Source organism: Podarcis muralis, chromosome 9 (genome assembly GCF_964188315.1).
Source record: "Podarcis muralis chromosome 9, rPodMur119.hap1.1, whole genome shotgun sequence".
Classification (NCBI taxonomy): Eukaryota; Metazoa; Chordata; class Lepidosauria; order Squamata; family Lacertidae; genus Podarcis; species Podarcis muralis.
This window is the reverse complement of record NC_135663.1, coordinates 36680121-36699958: the sequence shown is the minus strand read 5'-3', so window position 1 is coordinate 36699958 and position 19838 is coordinate 36680121. Positions and strand designations below refer to the sequence as shown.

General features: G+C 43.2%; 1 protein-coding gene across 4 annotated transcripts in view; it reads right to left on the bottom strand.

The window, feature by feature from the left end:
- The window catches only part of GAB1 (GRB2 associated binding protein 1), a 79581-nt gene extending 60257 nt beyond the window's left edge, over positions 1 to 19324 (bottom strand). Inside the window, exon 1 of one of the 4 annotated variants that reach the window (XM_077934062.1) lies at positions 18402 to 19324. In XM_077934062.1, the coding sequence (XP_077790188.1) occupies positions 18402 to 18473 (72 nt within the window). In that variant the 5' untranslated portion in view covers positions 18474 to 19324. The remainder of the gene's footprint in view (positions 1 to 18401) is intronic. The other 3 variants (XM_077934064.1, XM_077934063.1, XM_077934065.1) reach the window with 3 other exon arrangements.
- Positions 19325 to 19838: the final 514 nt, after the last annotated feature.

Genomic DNA, 19838 nt, shown 5'->3' with positions numbered 1-19838 from the left:
AAGCAGGGCGCTGAAAAGGAAGCAGTGAGGAAGCCAAATGGACCACTTCTCATGGAAGAGAATTAGAGAGCCTAGGGGCCACAACCAACAAGCCCGTATCTTACAAGCCTAGCTGGCACATTGAAGATGGTGAAATGATATGGCACAGGGCCTTGGATGAGAGTCTGACCAAGGAGTCAAGTCGTTTTGATTCTGATTTGCCTCAGCTTGGCAGGCTTTCTTCATCAGACACAGAAAGACTGGCTTGTTGTTCACTGTTTAGACCCTACGCTAGCTCTCCTATATAGACCAATGAGCCCTTTGGGGAAACTTAAAAAGAAAAAATGGTCCCAATTTGGTATGTGACCCAGATATGAAACCTCTAATTCAACTTGGTGAGCCAAACCTTTGCCCCAGAACAACAACAAGCTTACACTAATGTTTAAAAAAATAAATTGTAAAACTGATATTAGTGGCGTGCTAACTCTTAGTAGAAGACCATTATTGCAAGTTTGTTACAGCTACATTTGAAATCATCAAAGAGGGACAACAAAAGACTTGGAGGAAGCAGGTGTATGCCAAGAACTTCCATGCAACCCATAATACCCATCTCTTAAAAAGAAAAAAAAAAGGCTTTCAGAATCTCAGTTTTCACCACCCAAAAAGAAAATGTCTGCAGCTGTCGTCCTGGTAGGGAAAAAAGGCTTTGAAAATGAAGCATGAGGTCAAGAAGGCTGGCAGACCCTCACATTTATCTCTCATACGACAAAGGAATAGTGAATGAAAAACTTTGTCACATACATGCCTGGGGAAAGCTCTGTAACAATGAAGAAATTTGCTTCATTGTAACTGCCAAAACTATAATTCCAGATGGACTTCTCTCAAAGAACTCATTTTGTACAATTCTAAATCTCAATTAAGCATATATTGAGATCCCAGCTTACGAAGCCCATGCAAACCTCCAACATGCAACATTCACCGTGGACAATCCAGAAAAGATAGTGCCATGAATACTCTTCAAATTCCTGCAAATTCTACACAATTGTGATACTTTTTTATAGTGTAAGGAGGCAGGCTGGTCTCTGGCTTCATGCTAATCCAAATCAAGACTTGGCACAAATATACAGGATCCATGTGAAATTTGCTCTCTGGTTATTCTGCTGCTTGCACTAGGGCATAGATTTGCCCTGTGGTTTATGGTTTGTCTAGGAGAGCTAAACCATCACTTAGCTTGGCAGAACACAGCAGCAGTAGCAGAATGGAAACTCTCCCCACCCCCACCCCAGTTAACCCTAAGCTGCTAGCACATTTGCAAAGCTAAGCAGGGTCTGGTATGGTTTCAAATTGGATGGGAGACCTCATGTTGAGACTCCTACATTGCAGAGGGTTGGACCAGATGACCCCTTGGGATCCCTTCCAACCGTATAGTTCTATGATCTTCTATGATTAATTCTTGTTGACATAAGCCAGCTTCATAAATCATGGTGTAGAGGTAGCTTGTTTTAAGCAGACCACCATCAGTGATGTGGGGTAGAAAAAAAATATTTGATTTATGTATTTGTTTCCCAACTTCTTTAACAACAATTGCAAATACAGCAATAGGCAAGTTTCATAGTTTTTAAGCTTTGTTTGCAAAATATAAGTGAAATAAAATGCTGAATTAGATCCTGTTCTGGGCCAACATAACATTTTCTGATGCAAACTGAAAATGTTCCTATGCAATTCACTCTATGCAAATTAGGACTTTTGATATTTTTCCAAGTCAACATCTTCCAGAAATCCCACGTCACTGACCCTAATTAAGTTGAACCACAGCTTGTTTGGTTCAGCCAACACAGCACACTGTGTTGAAGCAAAAACTTGCAAAGTTTTCCTTGAGGTAACATGCTGTGAAGTAGGAGAAGGGGGTGCACGTGAACCTGGAGGGAGGCTTGACATATTTTTGTCACAATAAACCATGGTTCATCATGACTTCCAAAGGCAGCCAATGTATACATATACTAGAAAGCTGCACTCAGTCACATTTTCCTGGCATGCATATATGCAGAGAAACAGAAATATAAACTACTGTACACACATGACACCTTTTTCTAGATATTGGTGCTTTCTGTACAGGAAATACATCATGTTTAAAGTAGCCTTTGGTGTTCAAAGGAACAAGACTGAACTCATCGCACTGAGAGGAAACTGTTGTTAAGTTGCAATTCAGTTAATAACTCCTGTTCTGAAGTAACATTTCTTCTACTGCTATTTTTAAAGCAACCCCTTTCTGGAAAAAAACTGGCACAGCAACTACCATTGCTGTCCCTTACAAAATATGCTGTGTCACCATATAATTATAATACTTTCATAATCCACATACACGAAAGGACAAGTCAAGTGTTTCCCAATTTTGGAGGGCTTAACTGTAAAGATTAGTTGTCTTTGAATACTTTTCACAGTGCAAGATGATTTCCTCTTTTCAAACCAGCTTAGGGAAAGCTAATACAGTGCTAATACAATGTTCCTGAACTACAATCCTCATCAACCATTGCTATTGGCCATGCCAGCTGGAGCCGATGCGAGTTCTAGTCCAAAAACTTATGGAGGGAGCCATATTGGCAACCCCTGTAAGGTCAGCCAAACATCCCTCTTCTCCAAAACACCAAGGACTCTAGGCCTCAGCATGTAACTAGTCACACGGGAGAGATGAGACGCTCTGAAAATACTTTTCACAGCTATTTGCTGACTGTCACAAGTCTAAGGTCACATCTACACTGCACATTTAAAGCACTCATACAGCTTTAACAGTCATGGCTTTCCCCAAAGAATCCTGAGAACTGTAGTTTGCTAAGGTTGCTGGGAACTGTAGCTCTGTGAGGGATGGTTAACTACAAATTAATAGAAATTTACTCTATTAAGCCTCATACTGAATTTTCTTTTAGGCATTCCTACTGAAGGTCACTTCTAACAAGCTGAAGCATCCTTGTTAAGTAGCAAGCTTGATAGGTGTCTGTTCAGAACAAGTAATGGAAGTCCCCACAAGAATCTCAGATTTTTAATGTACAGTGGTACCTCGGGTTAAGTACTTAATTTGTTCTGGAGGACCATTCTTAAGCTGAAACTGTTCTAAACCTGAGATACTACTTTAGCTAATGGGGCCTCCCGCTGCCGCTGTGCCTCCGGATAACAATTTCTGTTCTCATCCTGAAGCAAAGTTCTTAACCCGAAGTACTATTTCTGGGTTAGCGGAGTCTGTAACCTGAAGTGTATGCAACCTGAAGCATATGTAACCTGAAGCGTATGTACCACTGTACTGAATTTCCATCCACAAATAGGCATTTTCAAATATTTAAAATATTTTTTAAAAAATGTACAAATTTTAAAAATGTAAAAAATGTACAAAAATGTACAAATGAACAAAGGAAGGAGTTACACCTGTGCATTTAAAAATAGAGTCACCTAGCATGTAGAGAAATTCAGACAGTCTATCATATTCTTTGCCAATCTGGGGCCCGCCAGATGTTTTGGAACCAAACACTTTGCCTTGTTGGAAAGCACTTTTATTATCTCTCTCACCAGGACTGTGCATCCCAAATTCATGCAAATGAACAGACAAGCGCTGAAACAAAACTAAAAGGGGATTTTCAAATGTAGCCGTACCTGTGCTGAACACATGCAAGCCTGGATTAGTTAATGACCTAACCACAAGGTTGTTCTGAGTGCAAACACAATAAAAGACTGCAAAGCACTTCCCAAATTAAAAGTGTTACATATGCATAGATAAACAGTGCTATGATATATATGTGTCCCCTTGAGAGTTTTCCTGTTTACATGAATACAGGTTCTTGCAAGCAGCTTGTAATTTAAGAAACTGCCCCGGAGCAAAGTTGCTGAGCTACACTTTGCTTTTCCAAGCCAAGCTTTTGTTAGAATAAGTCACTTTCAGTTCTTTAGAGGAATGCCAACATGAAGGGTTTGAATAATTAGCAAATGATGCATTCTGTAAAAGCCAAGGTAAAAGGCTAGGTTCAGTTGTCAACGACCTCTTCCCAAATCCACTTCAGATGTCAGTGAGGAGGCTCAACTAAGCTAGTCTATGGGGAAGTAGGGAGACAGGACTGACTGACTGTTTTTTAGCATAGAGGATCAAGCCATCCAGCCCCTACATGCAGTCTGAAGTGGTACAACCCAGACACAGATTTACTGTTTGAGCCAGTGTAGTGGTCAGAAAGTCCGACTAGGACCTAGCAGACCTGGGGTTCAAATCCACACTCTACCACAAAGCTCAATAGGTGATCTTGGGCCAGTCATTGCTGCTGAGTCTAGCTTATAGCTCAGAAAGTGGTGAGGATAAAATGAGGACAGGGAGAACTACGTACACCACCTTAAGTTCCTTGTGGGAAAGATGGGACACAAATGTAATAGCGAATGAAAATAAATGTTGCACAACTTGGTTCAGACTGGGTCATATCTCCTTTTTTGCTATATTTCCACATCTAATGCCCAATTCATTTTCCTCTGTGGCCACACACTGTTGGGGGGCATCAGGATAAGTGGGCTACCTCTTGGGACATACGGGCAGAGCCTATCACTGGAACCACTGACATTCTCTCGAATCCCTCCCAGTACCAATAATGGCACTAACTGTACAAACACAACATGGAAAAAAGCCTAGATAATTATTCCTTACTTGATGGCTGAGATTACTCCAGCTAGAGGCCCACCTAAATAAAATGGCAGTCAGTAGCCTCCAGGAGGGGGACTAGGCACGTCTTGCAAGGGAGCTGTAGAGATAGGGTACAGCAACTATGGATATAGGGATGACCAATGGATATTTTCATTTAGTTACTACACTTATGGCGTAGCTTTCCTTCCAAGGTGATGTTCATGGTTCTCAACCACGCCCATTTTTCTGCACAACAAGCTTATGAGGATTGGGTCATTAGGCTGAGAGTGTGTGTCTAGTCCAAGGTCACTCAGGGAGCCTCATGCTTAAACAGGGATTAGAATTTGGGTCTCCCAGGCCTGGTCCCGCACACTAACCACTACATCACATAGCTGGCTCTTCACACAGGTAAGAGGAGCAAAACATCAGGCTCATAGAATTGCATCAAGGTTCATCTCAACACCAACAAGCCAACACTGCCACCCAGATTGAGATGGGAGATATCCCAGCATACATAAACGTTACCTACTGGCACCTTAAAAACAAGCAGACAAATCCGCTAGTCCCAACAGGACAAAGTTGACCTGCTACTCACAAGAGATGCTGCTGGAGTTTCTCCCCAGCGTTTTCGGCATCTGTTTAATGGATTTTAATGTCACCTATACACAGGATGCTTTAATGTTGCTTCTTAATGAACAACATCACAGTTCAGCTTCAACACGAGAAAAAAAATGGGTCAGAATTTTTTAACGCAAATCCAGGCAATTTTTCCAATTGTAAGGAAAATCTTCAGTATAGCGAAGCTTCCAGGGCTTAGAAGTTATGAGTGCTGTGTCAGATCATTTTGGGAAGAGAAAAAACCTGAAAAACACAACAGACCAGATGTCTGCCTAATAGCTTCAAAGTATTCTTCCTCCCACTTCTTAAAACAATGCACTGAAACCACATGTAACAAGTGCAACTTCATACTTACTATCTTCAGCCCAGATGGAATCCTGAATTTTTTCAAACACATACATGCATTCACTAACAGGGTGTAAAGGTGCAATTTTTCTAGATACATATGGAAGGGTGCTTTACAGAATTAAATAAAAAAATATTTTCAATGGCAATCAGACTTCCCCTTCCCCCAAGAGAGACCTTTGAATAATCGCCAACACAGACTATGCTTTCAACAAGCTCCACACATACATTGTTACCATGATGCAATTACATTTACTGTAGCCAAGTCTATTGGCCACTGGCTTTAATCAGGTCTTTGTACAGCGCACACATGATCAACCTCATATTTGAAAAAAAGAATGTTGGCATCGAAGATACGCCTCCTCCGAAAAACAACTGAGCCTTAGAATATAAAACCTCCAGTAACTTTTCCTCCGAAAAACACCACCTTTTGTTCTAAAGTGGCCTTCAGACTAACAGCACAGAGCTTACACAAAATATGTAGCTATGGAGTTCACAAATCAAAGAAGAGAGAGAGAGAGAGAAACTGAGCCATGCAAGAATCCACCAAGAGCTGGGTCTTGCTTCTTATCCCAGAACTGTACATCAGTTTAAAACAGGGATGGCTAACCTTCAATGGTTGGAGAAGCATCCTGGGCAACTCTCCAGGGGCTGCATGCCAGCATTGGATGTAGCCACCACAAGCACACCCACCCACACTCCCGTGGACACCAAATGCCAATATACAGGCTCATGGAGACACACAGGCATACAGGGTTCCCAACCCCTTCCCGCCAATCAAATTGCTCACTGACAGTGTAAGAAACTCTGATATATAAGCCAATCACCAAATGGCACATTAAACCTAGGTTTTGGTCACAACAGACTGACTAGTCACCATCAACTCTCCCCCCCCCCCCAACAGGGATTATTGTTGTGGTGCTGTTGTTATTGTTATTTTCATTTATATACTGCTTTATATTTTAAAGGGGAGGTGGAGCTCAAAGTGGTTTACAACACATTAATACACTGAATAAAACAATCCAGAACAGCGACAAGACATCTCCACAGATCGGCCAGTTGACTGGTATGAGGACATGCACCACTGCAGAAAATGCTGCTGCACACCAGTAAGATGGTGGAGATGTTAGTCCCCAAACTTGGAAGCAAAACATCTTCAGTTGTTCGCAACTGGATGCACGCCAGTCGCAAAATGAGACTGGTGTCTGGGGGATTTTGAATGTTGCTCACTGGATGAGACAGAAGGAAATTTTTGCATCTCCATTGTGACAGGGGGCAAAATTTTGACCTCTCCACCCACCACAGTACCATGATATTATAATTACCCCCTCTTCACTGATCAGGTGATGATCGCTGGCGGACCACATCTTTCTAAATAACGTTTGCAAATATTGGGAAGTCGCTTTAGTCCTACTTCAGCACATCACATTACATCCTTCTATAAATTTGAAAACACACACATTCTATATTCTCAGAAGTCTGGCATGTACATACAGGTCCCTATCAGGCTCTGACCATGTTCCGGTGGAGCACTAAACCACTAACCACGGCTAAGCAAATTAGCTGAGGCACACAGTTTGAGATCTCCTCCTTCAATCCTTTCTTTTGCGAGTGGGGAAACAAACCACTGAGCAACTGGTTCAGCACTGGGCCTGAACCAGTGTGCCCAGTGTTTCTCTCCATGACCTGGATTCATGTTTGTTATTGGCTTCCCATTTGTGGGTTGTTTTGCTCCGACAAGTTATGAGCATTGGTTCATATGCAACACTAGGCCAGGGATTTTTCCCCTCTTCCCCTTGTGCATAGGCTCTTTTGCTTAACCATAGTTAATACCTTAGCAGATACCCAAATGCAGCCTCTGCTTTAGTCAGGATGGAAGCTTAGCAAGCAAGCATCAGAAGGAACCAAACCTGTTTGCAGCACAGTCAAGAAGCTACAATTACATGTGATGTACAAATCTATAGGCAACGTCTTAAAGTCTGGGTAGACAAGTCTATTAAGCAGCTCCTCTGACCAAGGAAGAGTAGCAAGAAGGGCTATTTTATAGTGGCAGGAATTGTTGGCTAAGAGGAGCCACCTGGGTTATGTCTCATCGTATCTAGAAGCTGAAAAAAAGGTTTTATGGCTGTAGATATTTAGCTAGAATGCCCATGGCCATGGCTGCTATCCCTGTAGTTCAAACTTAACAGCACCTCTTATATAGTCAGCAACACTAGTTTCTCACGAAAGGCTAGCAAATAACTTTAGTATGAACTATAACAATTATTATGCAAGTGTTCACTGCAAGATATGCACAGATATTGCAAACTGATACATCAAGCTACATATTCAGAGGCAGAGTGTTAAGTCACACCATCCTGTGGGTGTAGAATTAAATTTTCCTTTAGCTACACAGCCAGAAAACACTCACTAGTGTAATAAAGAATTTTCTCAGAGATGCCAAATATCAAGATCTTGAAATAAGATAGATTTCACTTGTCAATAAAAAATAAAACTGCCCAATTTACTAGTGCAAGACTATATACTTCATTTATGAATCGTTCCCATGAAACATCCTGAAATGATTTGCAACACACTGTATAATACAATATACAACGCTTATAACACCTTTGCCAACAAAGGGGTGGGGAAGACTTCAGACGTAGCATGCTGTTATAAGTTTGGGGTGGGGAACCATCCTAAATGCAAGAAATAAATGAATGTTAGAATCTAGCTAATATTTGGGATAGGAGGGGGAAATGCAAGCTACAGAAGTATGCCAGAAACACAGGTGATCCTTGAACCCGCTTATGCAAACCAGCCTTGCCAGGCTGGTTGAATACAAGCGTTTATGAAACAAGGGCCAGACACCTACACTTCAAAGAAGGTTCTCAGGTCTGTGCAAAACAGGGTTGCCAAGGTGATGGGGATGGGTGTGAGGTGACAGTAAAATGTGCTGTTTTGCAGAAGGCTTAGGTTTTTGGTGAGAGGTATGCTGGGAAGAAGACAGGCCAGACCTCCATGAGCTGCTGGGCAGGCCTAAAGAGGCTGCAACTCAGAGACCGGGAACCATGACTGCTTTGGACTCAAGCTTGCTGAAACTATGAGAGGAGCAATAAGAGACTCTCTTGGGGGTATAATGTTCTGCACCTGCTCAATTGCAGACTTCCAGGGGCAAATACGTGTTCATAAACCATATTTCATGAAGACACTGTGCCTTGATTTTCCCAATGGAAACATAACCCTGGATAAGTGCCTGAAATCCCTGGAATCTCACACAGCTTGTGGGGATTGGAGTGGCATGAAACACACACACACATATATATACACACACACACACACACACTCTCTCTCTCTCTCTCTCTCTCTCTTATTTTTTTAGAAAAAAAGATGACTATACACACTGAATCATCATCACCATCGATTTATGGTCTACAAACCAGAAATGAGATCCAAAATAAAACCATACAAAACACCATCATATTAAGTACAGAGAAAATACAAAGCAGGTTAGAACATAAATGCTATCTGCTCAAGGTATGAATATATAAAAGGCAACAAATGCCCCAATAAAGACCAGATCAAAAAACTTACTTTGGAAGAGCAAGGCCAGAGCAAATAAAAACAACAACAGTTAGCTCCAACTGAACCCACTCCCTATCACTTCATGATAAGGTGATGAGAGATGTTAATGTTTCTTTTTCTCCCTGTTCCAAGATTGCTTATATTTATTACTATCTGCACAACAACCCCAGCTTTCACAAATTATTTAATAACTGTTCCTTAGTTCAAAATCACTTTTTCCTCCACCCACCTTGCTTCCCGTAAACAACGCTCTTGACTGCAGCGCTAAGCAAAGTCTTGCATGTGTGAATGGCCAGTACAGATCCAACACAACAGACTGAACTTGAATTTCACCTCCAACGGCACATCTTTCAGCAGGGTTAGTTGACACACTCAGGTGCCAATCAAATATAGAGGGATCAAGCAGTATATATGGGTGTGAGAACCAGACCCTGTTTCTGCATGAGCAACAACTGCCTGCAACATCTGTTCATGAATACAGACATCACCTAGTCCACCTTGGAATAAACAGCATACAGATGGAACATTTCCTGCAAGATCCATTGCCCAAACATGACTAGACAGTTCCTCAAAAAGGTCTGGAAAGCTGCTAGCACACAACAGCATTGCTATTCCCATGTCAAGGAATCTGCCCTCTCAGCAAACAAGAAACAGTTTCATGCATCTTAAAATGTCAGATCTACTGTAGCCTATTAAAATATTTACACAGGAGAAACGGTAGGGTGCTATAAAAAGAAAAACATTTTCTTGTCTCTAGTCTCCCACCCCCACCCCCACCCCGTAATTTACAATCTAAACATTTCTATCCCAAGGGCAAAGCTTCTTTCCAATGAACTGCATGCAGCCAGCAGTAAGGGCGGGGGAAAGTGTGCCTCTCAAATATCAAGTGTTAGGGAACAAGTAATCCTGTTGCAAAAACCTGGCCTCAAAAATTATGTTTAGAAAGGGGTGGAAATCAGATCATCACCATGAATGCGGGCAAACTTTATTTCCCTCCCTACCCCCAAAATAATCAGAACAAAAACTCAAAATGTTACATTGCACCTATTTACACACATGGAGGTGTATAAAAGGACAGATAAACAACAAATGATCCACGGCTAGGAAGAGCCAAAGCCAACGACCTGCATATCCAAGGCTAAGATCATGCCAGCCCATAATTATTGCCATAAGAACTGAAAGGATGGCCTACTTCCATATGAAACCTGCACCAGCATTAAGAAAATCACAGGAGCCTTTTCCCACATAAGGATAAGAGGTCCTTTTCAGTGTTTTGTGGTGCTGCATTTTTGGAATGACAACCCCATAAATCATCACCTGGTGCCTTCTTTGTTGAGACTCAGGTCCCAAATTAATGCCTTTTTGTTTGTCTGTCTGTATTTCAAGTGGTACATATGAGCACTATCGTTTAAACATCTGGAAATACAATGAGGGAAGGCAAATTTAGGTTGCTGAATAGGATGTTGAAATCCAGGTGACATTTTCAGAAATGTTACCTGTTCTGCATGCAAGGCCAACAAGGAATCAATGCACAAGTAGCAGTGGCACCAGGAGGAAAGATTTAAATTTTTGTTAGGCACTGGGGAACATGATGGCATAAGCCAGACCAGAACAAGACACGAACTTCAGACTATTGGTGCTCAATGTCTAAAAAGGTTGCAGCACAATTTTTAAACAATCTCTGGGTATGACCAGATCTAAGAAGATGGATAACAATGACAGCAACTCAAAAAAGCTCAAAAATTTAAGAGGAACAAACTTCACAGAATCACTGTGAGTAGAAATACTAGACCCAACAAGTAGTGGGGACATAGTGGCCTGTTTTGCAAGCCATGCTAAGTCAAACCATGGCTTAGCATGATTGTACAAGCTCCCCACAAAAAGAGATTTCAGCCACTTTCCTCCTCCCTGGTCATTCTGCTGCTGCAGAATGGCTCAGTGTCTTATCTGAACCTGGGCTCATGGTTTAGTTCTCCTGGCAAACCACAAGCTGTAAATCATAGGATAATTTTTGGTTACAGGTCATGGTTAGTCCGCAGAGAGCTAAGCAACAACCCCAGGTTCAGACAGAACGCTAAGCCAAACCGTGGCTTAGCTCAGCACAGCATTAGAACAACTAGTGAGATGAACAAAACAGTTGCAATCTCCTCTCCCAGAGCCAAGTATTCATGCTAAGCCATCACTCTTATGACCAAAACATTGAAGGTGATCTTGAGATAGAGAAAAATTAAGGGCAAAGCCAAAGGAAGAAACTATTCTAATGTGAGACCTTATCTATATTTACATTGACTGGGTACATACACATCAGGTTGCAACAAGGAGGTGAAATTTCTAGATACAACAAATAATTGCCCCTTATAACTATCAGCCGAGAAGCTGGCTCAAACTTGGACTTAATTCTGAACAAAGCCCATAATCTGGTGAAAGATGTAAGAGTTACTGAACCACTGGGGAGCAGTGACCACAATGCTATCCAATTCAACATGTATGTAAATGGAAAGTTGCCTAGAAAGTCCCAGTGCAGTCATATTTAATTTAAAAATAATTGAAGTATTAGCTAGAAAGAAGCTGGAAGCAACTCTGTTAAATGGGTCAAATCTCCCCAAGATGCTTTAAGGTTATTTAAAAATGAGAATAGAATCCTAGATAGGGCAGATAAGAAAAGTATGAAACAAGTCGCCAGTTAGCAAGCAGAGTCAAGGAAGACAGAAAGAGCAAGAAAGTTTCCTCCAAAATGTTACATCCTTGCCCAGCTGAGGAAAATTTAAAGGAGCAGCAATTCTGGCAAAAGGAAATATATGCCGGCAAGCAAAAGCAAAAACAGCAGGAGCTCCTTGCTACAAACATCAAAATGGCCAATAAACTTTTCTTTAAATATATCTGAAGCAGGAAACCAGCTAACTACGGAGGTGGCTGTCTATGAATTGCAGTCGTATTTAAGATGCCATCCAAGTGGCTAGCTGTGAAAGGGGCACTGAAGAAACTTGGGAAGAATGCAGAGAGGGAGAATGAATTCTTTAAACCAGTATTATGTGTGGAAGATGTTGGACAGATACTCGTGGCTGAACCTCTTTCCCTACCCCAAAGAGGGCAGCTGAAGTAGTAAGAGGCAACAGGAACTAACAGCTATGGCTGCAATCCCATCTTCACTAGCCTGAGAGTAAGTCCCACTTAATTTAATTAAACTAACTTCTGAGTAGATATGTATAGAAGTACACTGGAAAAAACACAAAATATGACACAGAAACACTGAGATTAGACCTATTACCAGATGGTTGGGAGGTAGGCAATGTAGCACCAATTTAACAGGGGACAGCTGTACAAAATTACAAGCCCATTGCCCCAGATTTGTTCCTCATAAACTAGTGAATATTTCCATTAAAGTTAGAATTACTGAACACGTGGAAGAATAAGTCTCACTGAAAGAGAATCGGTATGCTTCCTGCAAAGGGAAATCCTATTTGAGTAACCATTTTTGCAAGGGAAAGGATTGAACAACAGTGCCAGCAGCCAGGCTGGCACAAGCGTGGGGAATCTGTGGCTCTTCTGGTGTTGTTGGGCTCCAACTCCTATCAGTCCCAGCCCCCAACTGGCCAGTGGTGACAGATGATGGAAGTTGTAGTACTTGGAGGTTACCAAGTTGGGTGAGACTAGCTTGCACACCTGCTCCCAACCTGGCTCAATACTGCTTCTGATCTTGACACCCTCTGTCAGCTGCACTTCACTTCTGCCTCTGCCCCTTCTGATCTCCATACGCCTTCTCAATAAATCCATTAGAAGTAGAATCGACATAGGCAATGCGCAACACATAATTGAACTGATGGCATCTGCTGTCAAAATATGTGTTGATGGCAGCTTGCTTACATGGCTTTAAAACAAATGGCTTTAGACAAATACATGGCAGCTAAATCTGCCAATAGCTATTATCCTTAAAAGGAACCTCTCCATGTTAAAGAGACAGCAAGCCTCTGGTAAAAGTTGCTGGAGGAAAGACATCACTTCACATCCTACTTGTGGGCTTCCCAGAATCATCCCAGTTGTCCAGTGTCAGAAGCAAGATGCTGGTTGACCACTGTGAGAATAAGGATGCTGAACTAGTTGCGGTTCTCTTTTGCTGGGATAAAGTAACCATCTCCGGAAAGTCTAGTGGAGTTTCTGTACAATGTTGACTGTGTGCCTGGGAGTTCCTTTCGTTTTTTATGTTCTCCTCCCTCCCCAATATTTTTGGTACTCCATAATAATTGCATTTGACAGATCTGCAAATACAAAACAAGAAAACCTGGCATCATAAAAGGAACACCCAGATCTCACATATCTAAGACCTTCTTCTGATAGAATGGGGCATGAAAGAAGAAGGAGAATACACGAGGAAAGAGCTTTCTGTTGCTCCAGTTTTCCAAAAGATATACTACTGCTCATCCACTTGAGTAAGTTTACATGAGAGATGGTACAGCAACACATCTTTTGAATCTGTTTTGAATCACTTCAGTCATTCCACTAAATTTATTCTAAGTGGCAGCACATCATTTATATCCCCAAGAGCACTGTGGAAAAATGAAACCCAGGGAGAACCCAGTGACATTTAGCCTGATCAAACTTACTCAAGAAAAGGTGTGGCAACTTGCTTTCTGAATTTTTCAAGCAACAGTTTCCTTTAATGTTGATTGGGCAGAGCAACAGTCTTAGGCTAAACACAACCACAACAATACTTATCGCAAAGCCCTCCAGGAGACCTTAAGCTAAGTCACAGGAGACAAACAATGCATCAGAACTTGTAAGCTAAGCAAAACAGGAGTCCATACAACCAGTTAAAGGACGGGTTTGAAGGGAAGATAAAAGCTTGCTTGCAGTCGTGAACGCCAAGTAGGGGATTTTACTGGATCACAAAACATGTGAGGCAATAAAGTTCCACACTAGTCAGGAAAGGAAATGTGAAGTGAAAGTCTGCCATACAGCATTTCTAGAAGCAACCCTGAAGCATAAATATGCCTGATGTAGGCACTAGGAATACTGCACAAGAAATTCATATTTATCGGCCTGGCCTCTCCTGCTTTTGCCTGAACATAGTTGCTTTAGCCCCCTCCCCAATATGAAGCAAATGAACAAATATCTGCCAGAAAAATGGAAGGAAATCCCACATATGTAGTCCCACTTATTAAGTTAAGCATGATCATCCACTTTATCTTTCAGTAAAAATGCCTCAGTAGGGTTGACAGAGGAGAAAAGTAATATACATTGAACCAAAGCATGTGTGACAGGACTATAAATAAAGGAGTTAATGATTACCTCAATTTATTGTACTAATTGCTCCTAGGAGCCCGCCTCAGAAGAAACAACAACTGGATCTCTTCTACCAAAAACAAACCATATACCCATTCACCACACCCAAATAGAACACTTCTCTGCCTATAGACACAGGTTTTATTAACTTCCTCACCACCCTCATATAATAAAGTGGTAGGCTCTTTCTTCTTGATATGATGCTTCACAATCTACTTCCCAGAGGCCAGAGATGGAGAACATTTAGAATATGGATGACAAATCACTAATGAGGAGACGGAAAGAAGACTTCAAAACTTGAAGGGTAAAACCTTTACTAGTTCTAATTAGAGGCACTTGAGGAATTCAGTCTTTGCACATTCCAAAATGGACTGGGTTGATCTGCATCTCCCAAACCAATACGCAAATTGGAACATAGTTATCCACTAGCTTTCACACTTCCTGAATGTTCCAATGCAGTTCTTAGTTCAAAAAACAATATAAGCTATATTGACAGCACAATCTTATCCATATCTACTTATAGTCAGTCCAATTAAGTTCAATGGGGCTTACTCCCAAAGTATAGGATTCGAGCCTTAACAATTTTTTTAAAGATATCTTACATTTCAAAATTCATTTTAGACAAAAAATATACTCAGAAATGTCTGTTTAAATACATATTTCTATTCAAATTGGTGGAGTTTCTTAAGCAGATTAACATGGAAACAGCATGGATTTATGGGGCAAACACAAAGCAAAAGTGATGCAAACTGGAAATAGACTTATTCACCCATCCTTGCTTATAGTATAATATGTGAATGATTGATATGTGTGTTTTTATAATATATATTTCTGTTGAAACACCCTAAAAAGAGGCTTGCAATTGAAAGGAAAATAGGCAAGTATTTAATATACTGTAGCAGCAAGACTAAATGGATGATATCCTACTGAGTTGAACTCAGAGTAGACCTATTAATATTAATGGACAAATCAGTCATGCCCTTTGACCTCAATGGGTCTGCTCCAAGAATGTCTTAGTGGGCTATTGCCCTATAAATCTGATCCAAAGACTGCCTTCCTTCCTCCAAATGAAGAGGCCTTCTCCATTAGAAGAAGAGGCCTTCTCCATTAGAAGAAGGTAACTTATGAAGCTAACCCAACGCTTCACCTAACAACAACAAGTCTGACACTGTGGTGGTATTCCCTCAATTTTTGCCTGATTGCTTAAATGTCAACCATAGAGAAGTGATTCACCAGCCTAGTTGCTTCATATATTGTTCCTCCAAAGATTTATTATTTTGAGCTGCTATTCCACAGAGACAAGCTCATGTCCTTGGGCTTTTCCACATGTGCCACTAACCCTATCAGTCAATAGTTCAGGTCATGGCCAAAGCTTTCTCTATGCAGAAGCCCAATTTCATCTCATCCCAAGATTCTACTCAGGTACTGTTTTCTAAAATTGGACTTATCCCTTTACCACTTCAAACCCAGATTTGCTTAAGGGATCAAGGTGTTTAACAGAGCTTGAAGCGAGACTTAGGGGCTTCTCACTCCTGTCCCTTCCAAGGATAAATAACTATGTAATAACCTGAAAACCACCACTGCAAGACAACATTCTGTTTAACCAGAGGTGACAACATGCAAGGAAAGAGTTATAGGTTAATAATGATATTTAGGTATTTTTAATGTTAGGATGTCTACTCATATAAACTACTTGAATGCTTCCATTACTGAGACATTTCCTCTGTATCAGAAAATGATGAATTATCTACTTCAACAAGCCAAACTCTGCTAAGCATTTATAGCCCACCTACAATGTATCATACCACTTTAAACAGTAGTGGCTTCCCCAAAAGAATCCTGGGAACTGCAGTTTTCTAAGGATGCTGCGAGTTTAGGAGACGCCTATTCCCCTCAGGGGATGCGGGTGGCGCTGTGGGTTAAACCACAGAGCCTAGGACTTGCCGATCAGAAGGTCAGCGGTTCGAATCCCCGTGACAGGGTGAGCTCCTGTTGCTCGGTCCCTGCTCCTGCCAACCTAGCAGTTCGAAAGCACGTCACAGTGCAAGTAGATAAATAGGTACCGCTGCAGCGGGAAGGTAAACGGCATTTCCGTGCGCTGCTCTGGTTCACCAGAAGTGGCTTAGTCATTCTGGCCACATGACCTGGAAGCTGTACGCCGGCTCCCTTGGCCAATAAAGCGAGATGAGCGGCACAACCCCAGAGTCGGTCACGACTGGACCTAATGGTCAGGGGTCCCTTTACCGTTATTCCCCTCAGAGAGCTAGAATGGTGTAACAATCAAAATCTCTCTCTCTAGGGGAACTGCAGCTCTGTGGGGAGATAGGGGGCTGCTAACAACTCTCAGCACACTTAACAAACCACAGCGCCCATAATTCTTTGGGGGGAAACTATGATTGTTTACAGTGGTTTCATAGCCCTTTAAATGTCTAGTGCAGATGGGACCTTAGTCAGGGCTAGACAACTCATTTTCAAGGTGAAAATGGTTGCTTTTTGTTTTCTAAGGACAGTCTCTCTTTTTGTTGTACTAACTAGAGTACTTAGTGGTTTGTTTTTGTTTTGTTTAGAGACCAGAATCCAATGGTGTAGCTTGAGAAATGTTATGCCTGAAGGTATGAGAGAGAATGGGCAGTCGCATTAGCACCCCTAGGAGTGAAGGGATTAAAATAACATGTATTGAAATGTAGAAATTTAGGAGGCAAAGGTTTGGTATTAAAACCAAAGGCTTCTAGGAGTATTTTGTCTTCCTATCCTAATCTGAATGGCACTATGGATAACACAGTTCTGCCAATTAGTTACATCTCACTGCAACTAAAATACATAATCTATAGGGGCACCACATATTAGGGACGGCTGCAAAATCATCAATGATATATGTAAGAATCGATGTCACGGGCAGATTTTATTTATACATGACTGCACAGCTCAGATAAACAAGATTTGTGTGCATTTCAAATGGACTAATACACCTGGGAAGGAAAATGAGGGAAGAATCTGGGTTTTTTTAAAAAATCACTTGGTTTCTAAGCATCTATGGTACCACCCCCACCCCAAAATCACTGCGTTACTCTGATACTCTGGCTTCCCCATTGGGTGTCCTTTGAGTGGCAATGTCTGCTGCACATACAAATCTTAAATAAACACACAAGCTCAGATAAGTTGTGTTATGTGCACACTACACTAGGAAGCCATATGGCTGTAGGTTCACATGTAGCTCCAACAACACACCTACATGCACGATTATGCACATGCGACTATCTGTTCACAGCCTGCAGGTTATTTATTGCACGGGTGTCCTTTCAGCGGAGAGGAGGGGGGACCTAGCGCCTTATATTTGTATTTTATGCTGCAAATCGGATTGGACAGACATCATATACAAGGATAACCAGTGGAAGTTCGAAGAACAAAATTATCTCCCGGTTCCAAAAGGATCTCCCGTCTTCCACCCCCTTTTTTTTCCTTTTTAAGACAACCGTTCCAGGAAAAAAAAACAAAAACTTAGCGTCCTCTGGACTCAACTTCGCCCGCTCCCCCACCGCCATCCCCCGGCAAAGGGCACTGATAAAGAAGAAGGTGGTAAAAGTTGTGTCTGCTCAGGGCCTTTTGCAAAACGCTGAGAAACCAGAACTGCGCACTTGGCAGTTTTGAAAAGTACTTGGGAGGCTGACGGGCTCCGCGGCTGCCCCGAGCACCTTCGGGTGGGCAAGCCGAGCAGCCCCGCTCGCCAGGGGAGCCTTAACCGCAGCCCAGGTTGGGTGGGACGCTCCGGGGACCGAGAGAGGCTGAGGCGCAGGAGGAGGAGGAGGAGGAAAGGGAGAGCTGAAGAAAGGACTGAGGGCGAAAACACACATACAGGAAGGAAGGAGGAACGGAGAGCGGCGGCGGCGGCGGCTGCAAGCCGAGGGACGCCCCTGCCAGCACAACCCGCAAGCCGCGGCAAAAAAAAAAAAAAAAAAAAGGCACTTACATAGCGTTTCAACTTCTTCTCCGGCGGCGACTTTCGGAGCCAGCCCGAGCAGACCACTTCGCCGCCGCTCATGGCTGCTGCGCACCGGGCGGAGGGAAGGGAGACTCTTCCTTGGGCAGCTGCGGTGCGCCTGGGCCGAGAGGAGGCAGCCCAGAAAGAGAGAGAAAGGGAGAGAGGCGCGCACACAACAGGAGCACCGCGCCTGCCTGCCTGCCTGCTTGCTCCGGCCTCCTCCGGCAACTCTGGGGGAAGGGAAAGAGGAGGGGAAAGAGGAGGGAGGGAGGGAGGAGGAGACGGCCGGGAAAGAGCAGGAGAGGGAAGAGAGGGAGGGACGGGCCGAGAGAGGTGGTGTATTTATGTGTGTATCCAAAGGCACACACAGGCAGAGAGCCCACGTCGGGCCGGAGGGACAGAGGCGCTCCTTCTCCTCCTCCCAGCCGACGGGTAGGGAAAAGACACAGAGCGGCCACCGTAACTTTCAGCTGGCAGCTCCTGGGCAAGCCTGGACGCTGCTACAGCCTGCGCTTTGTCCCTTCCTGGTACAGCGGGGAGGAGGAACCCGGCCGGTTAGTCCCGTCCCCGCTTGAAGTGCTGCCTCGACGGGCCTCGCTGCAGCTGCAACGCTGAGCCAGTTCAGGGGACGCCCCTCTGGAATCCTGAGGGCGGCGGAATTCTGCGCTCAGAACGTCGGAACTGTTAAAAACCCGGGAAGGCGGGGACGCAATTCCGCGTGTCCACCGCGGGCGAGAGGGGCGCTGCCCCAGAGGGGCTCACCCGCCCCTGTTCAGCAAGCGGAAAGTCCAGTTTGTAACAGCTCGATCCTAACCTATGGCTACCTGGAAGTAAGCCCTGTTGAATTCAGCGGGGCTTACTCCGTGGTAACGGGGGTTAGGATCGCAGCACGAGTGCCCTGCCTTTGGAGCCCGCTCTGCTGTGACGCTTCCCACCCCTCCCTAAACCTTTCTCCCTTATTCTTCCCCCAGCGTTGGCCTCTATAGCTCTTCTGCGTGCTTTCCGTCCAAAGCAGAGGAAACGAGTGTTTTCCCCACTCTCTGAAAGTCGGCCAGAGGTTGCTCGCTCTCTCCTCTCGCTAACGAATAAGGGAGGGAGGGGACTCAACCCTACGGAAGGGATCCTGGGAACTGTAGTGCGCAAAAGTAGTCGATTGCACAGAAGGGTAGTTACCGAAGCAGGCCTGGGAAACGGAGAGAAACTTCTTCTGGAGAATGCTAGATTCTTGCCAGGATTGCTCTGGAAAGTTTCTCGGGAGCTCGAGAGGACGACTTTTGGATAAGGGGAGGCGGGATTGTGGCAGTTCAAGGAATTGAAGCGCCTTATACAGACGTGGGGCTCCTCAGCCTACTTTTCATGACATGGCTGTAAAGCTGAAAAATATAATTGCACAAATTATATTTTGAAAGTAGGTCAGGTGAAACT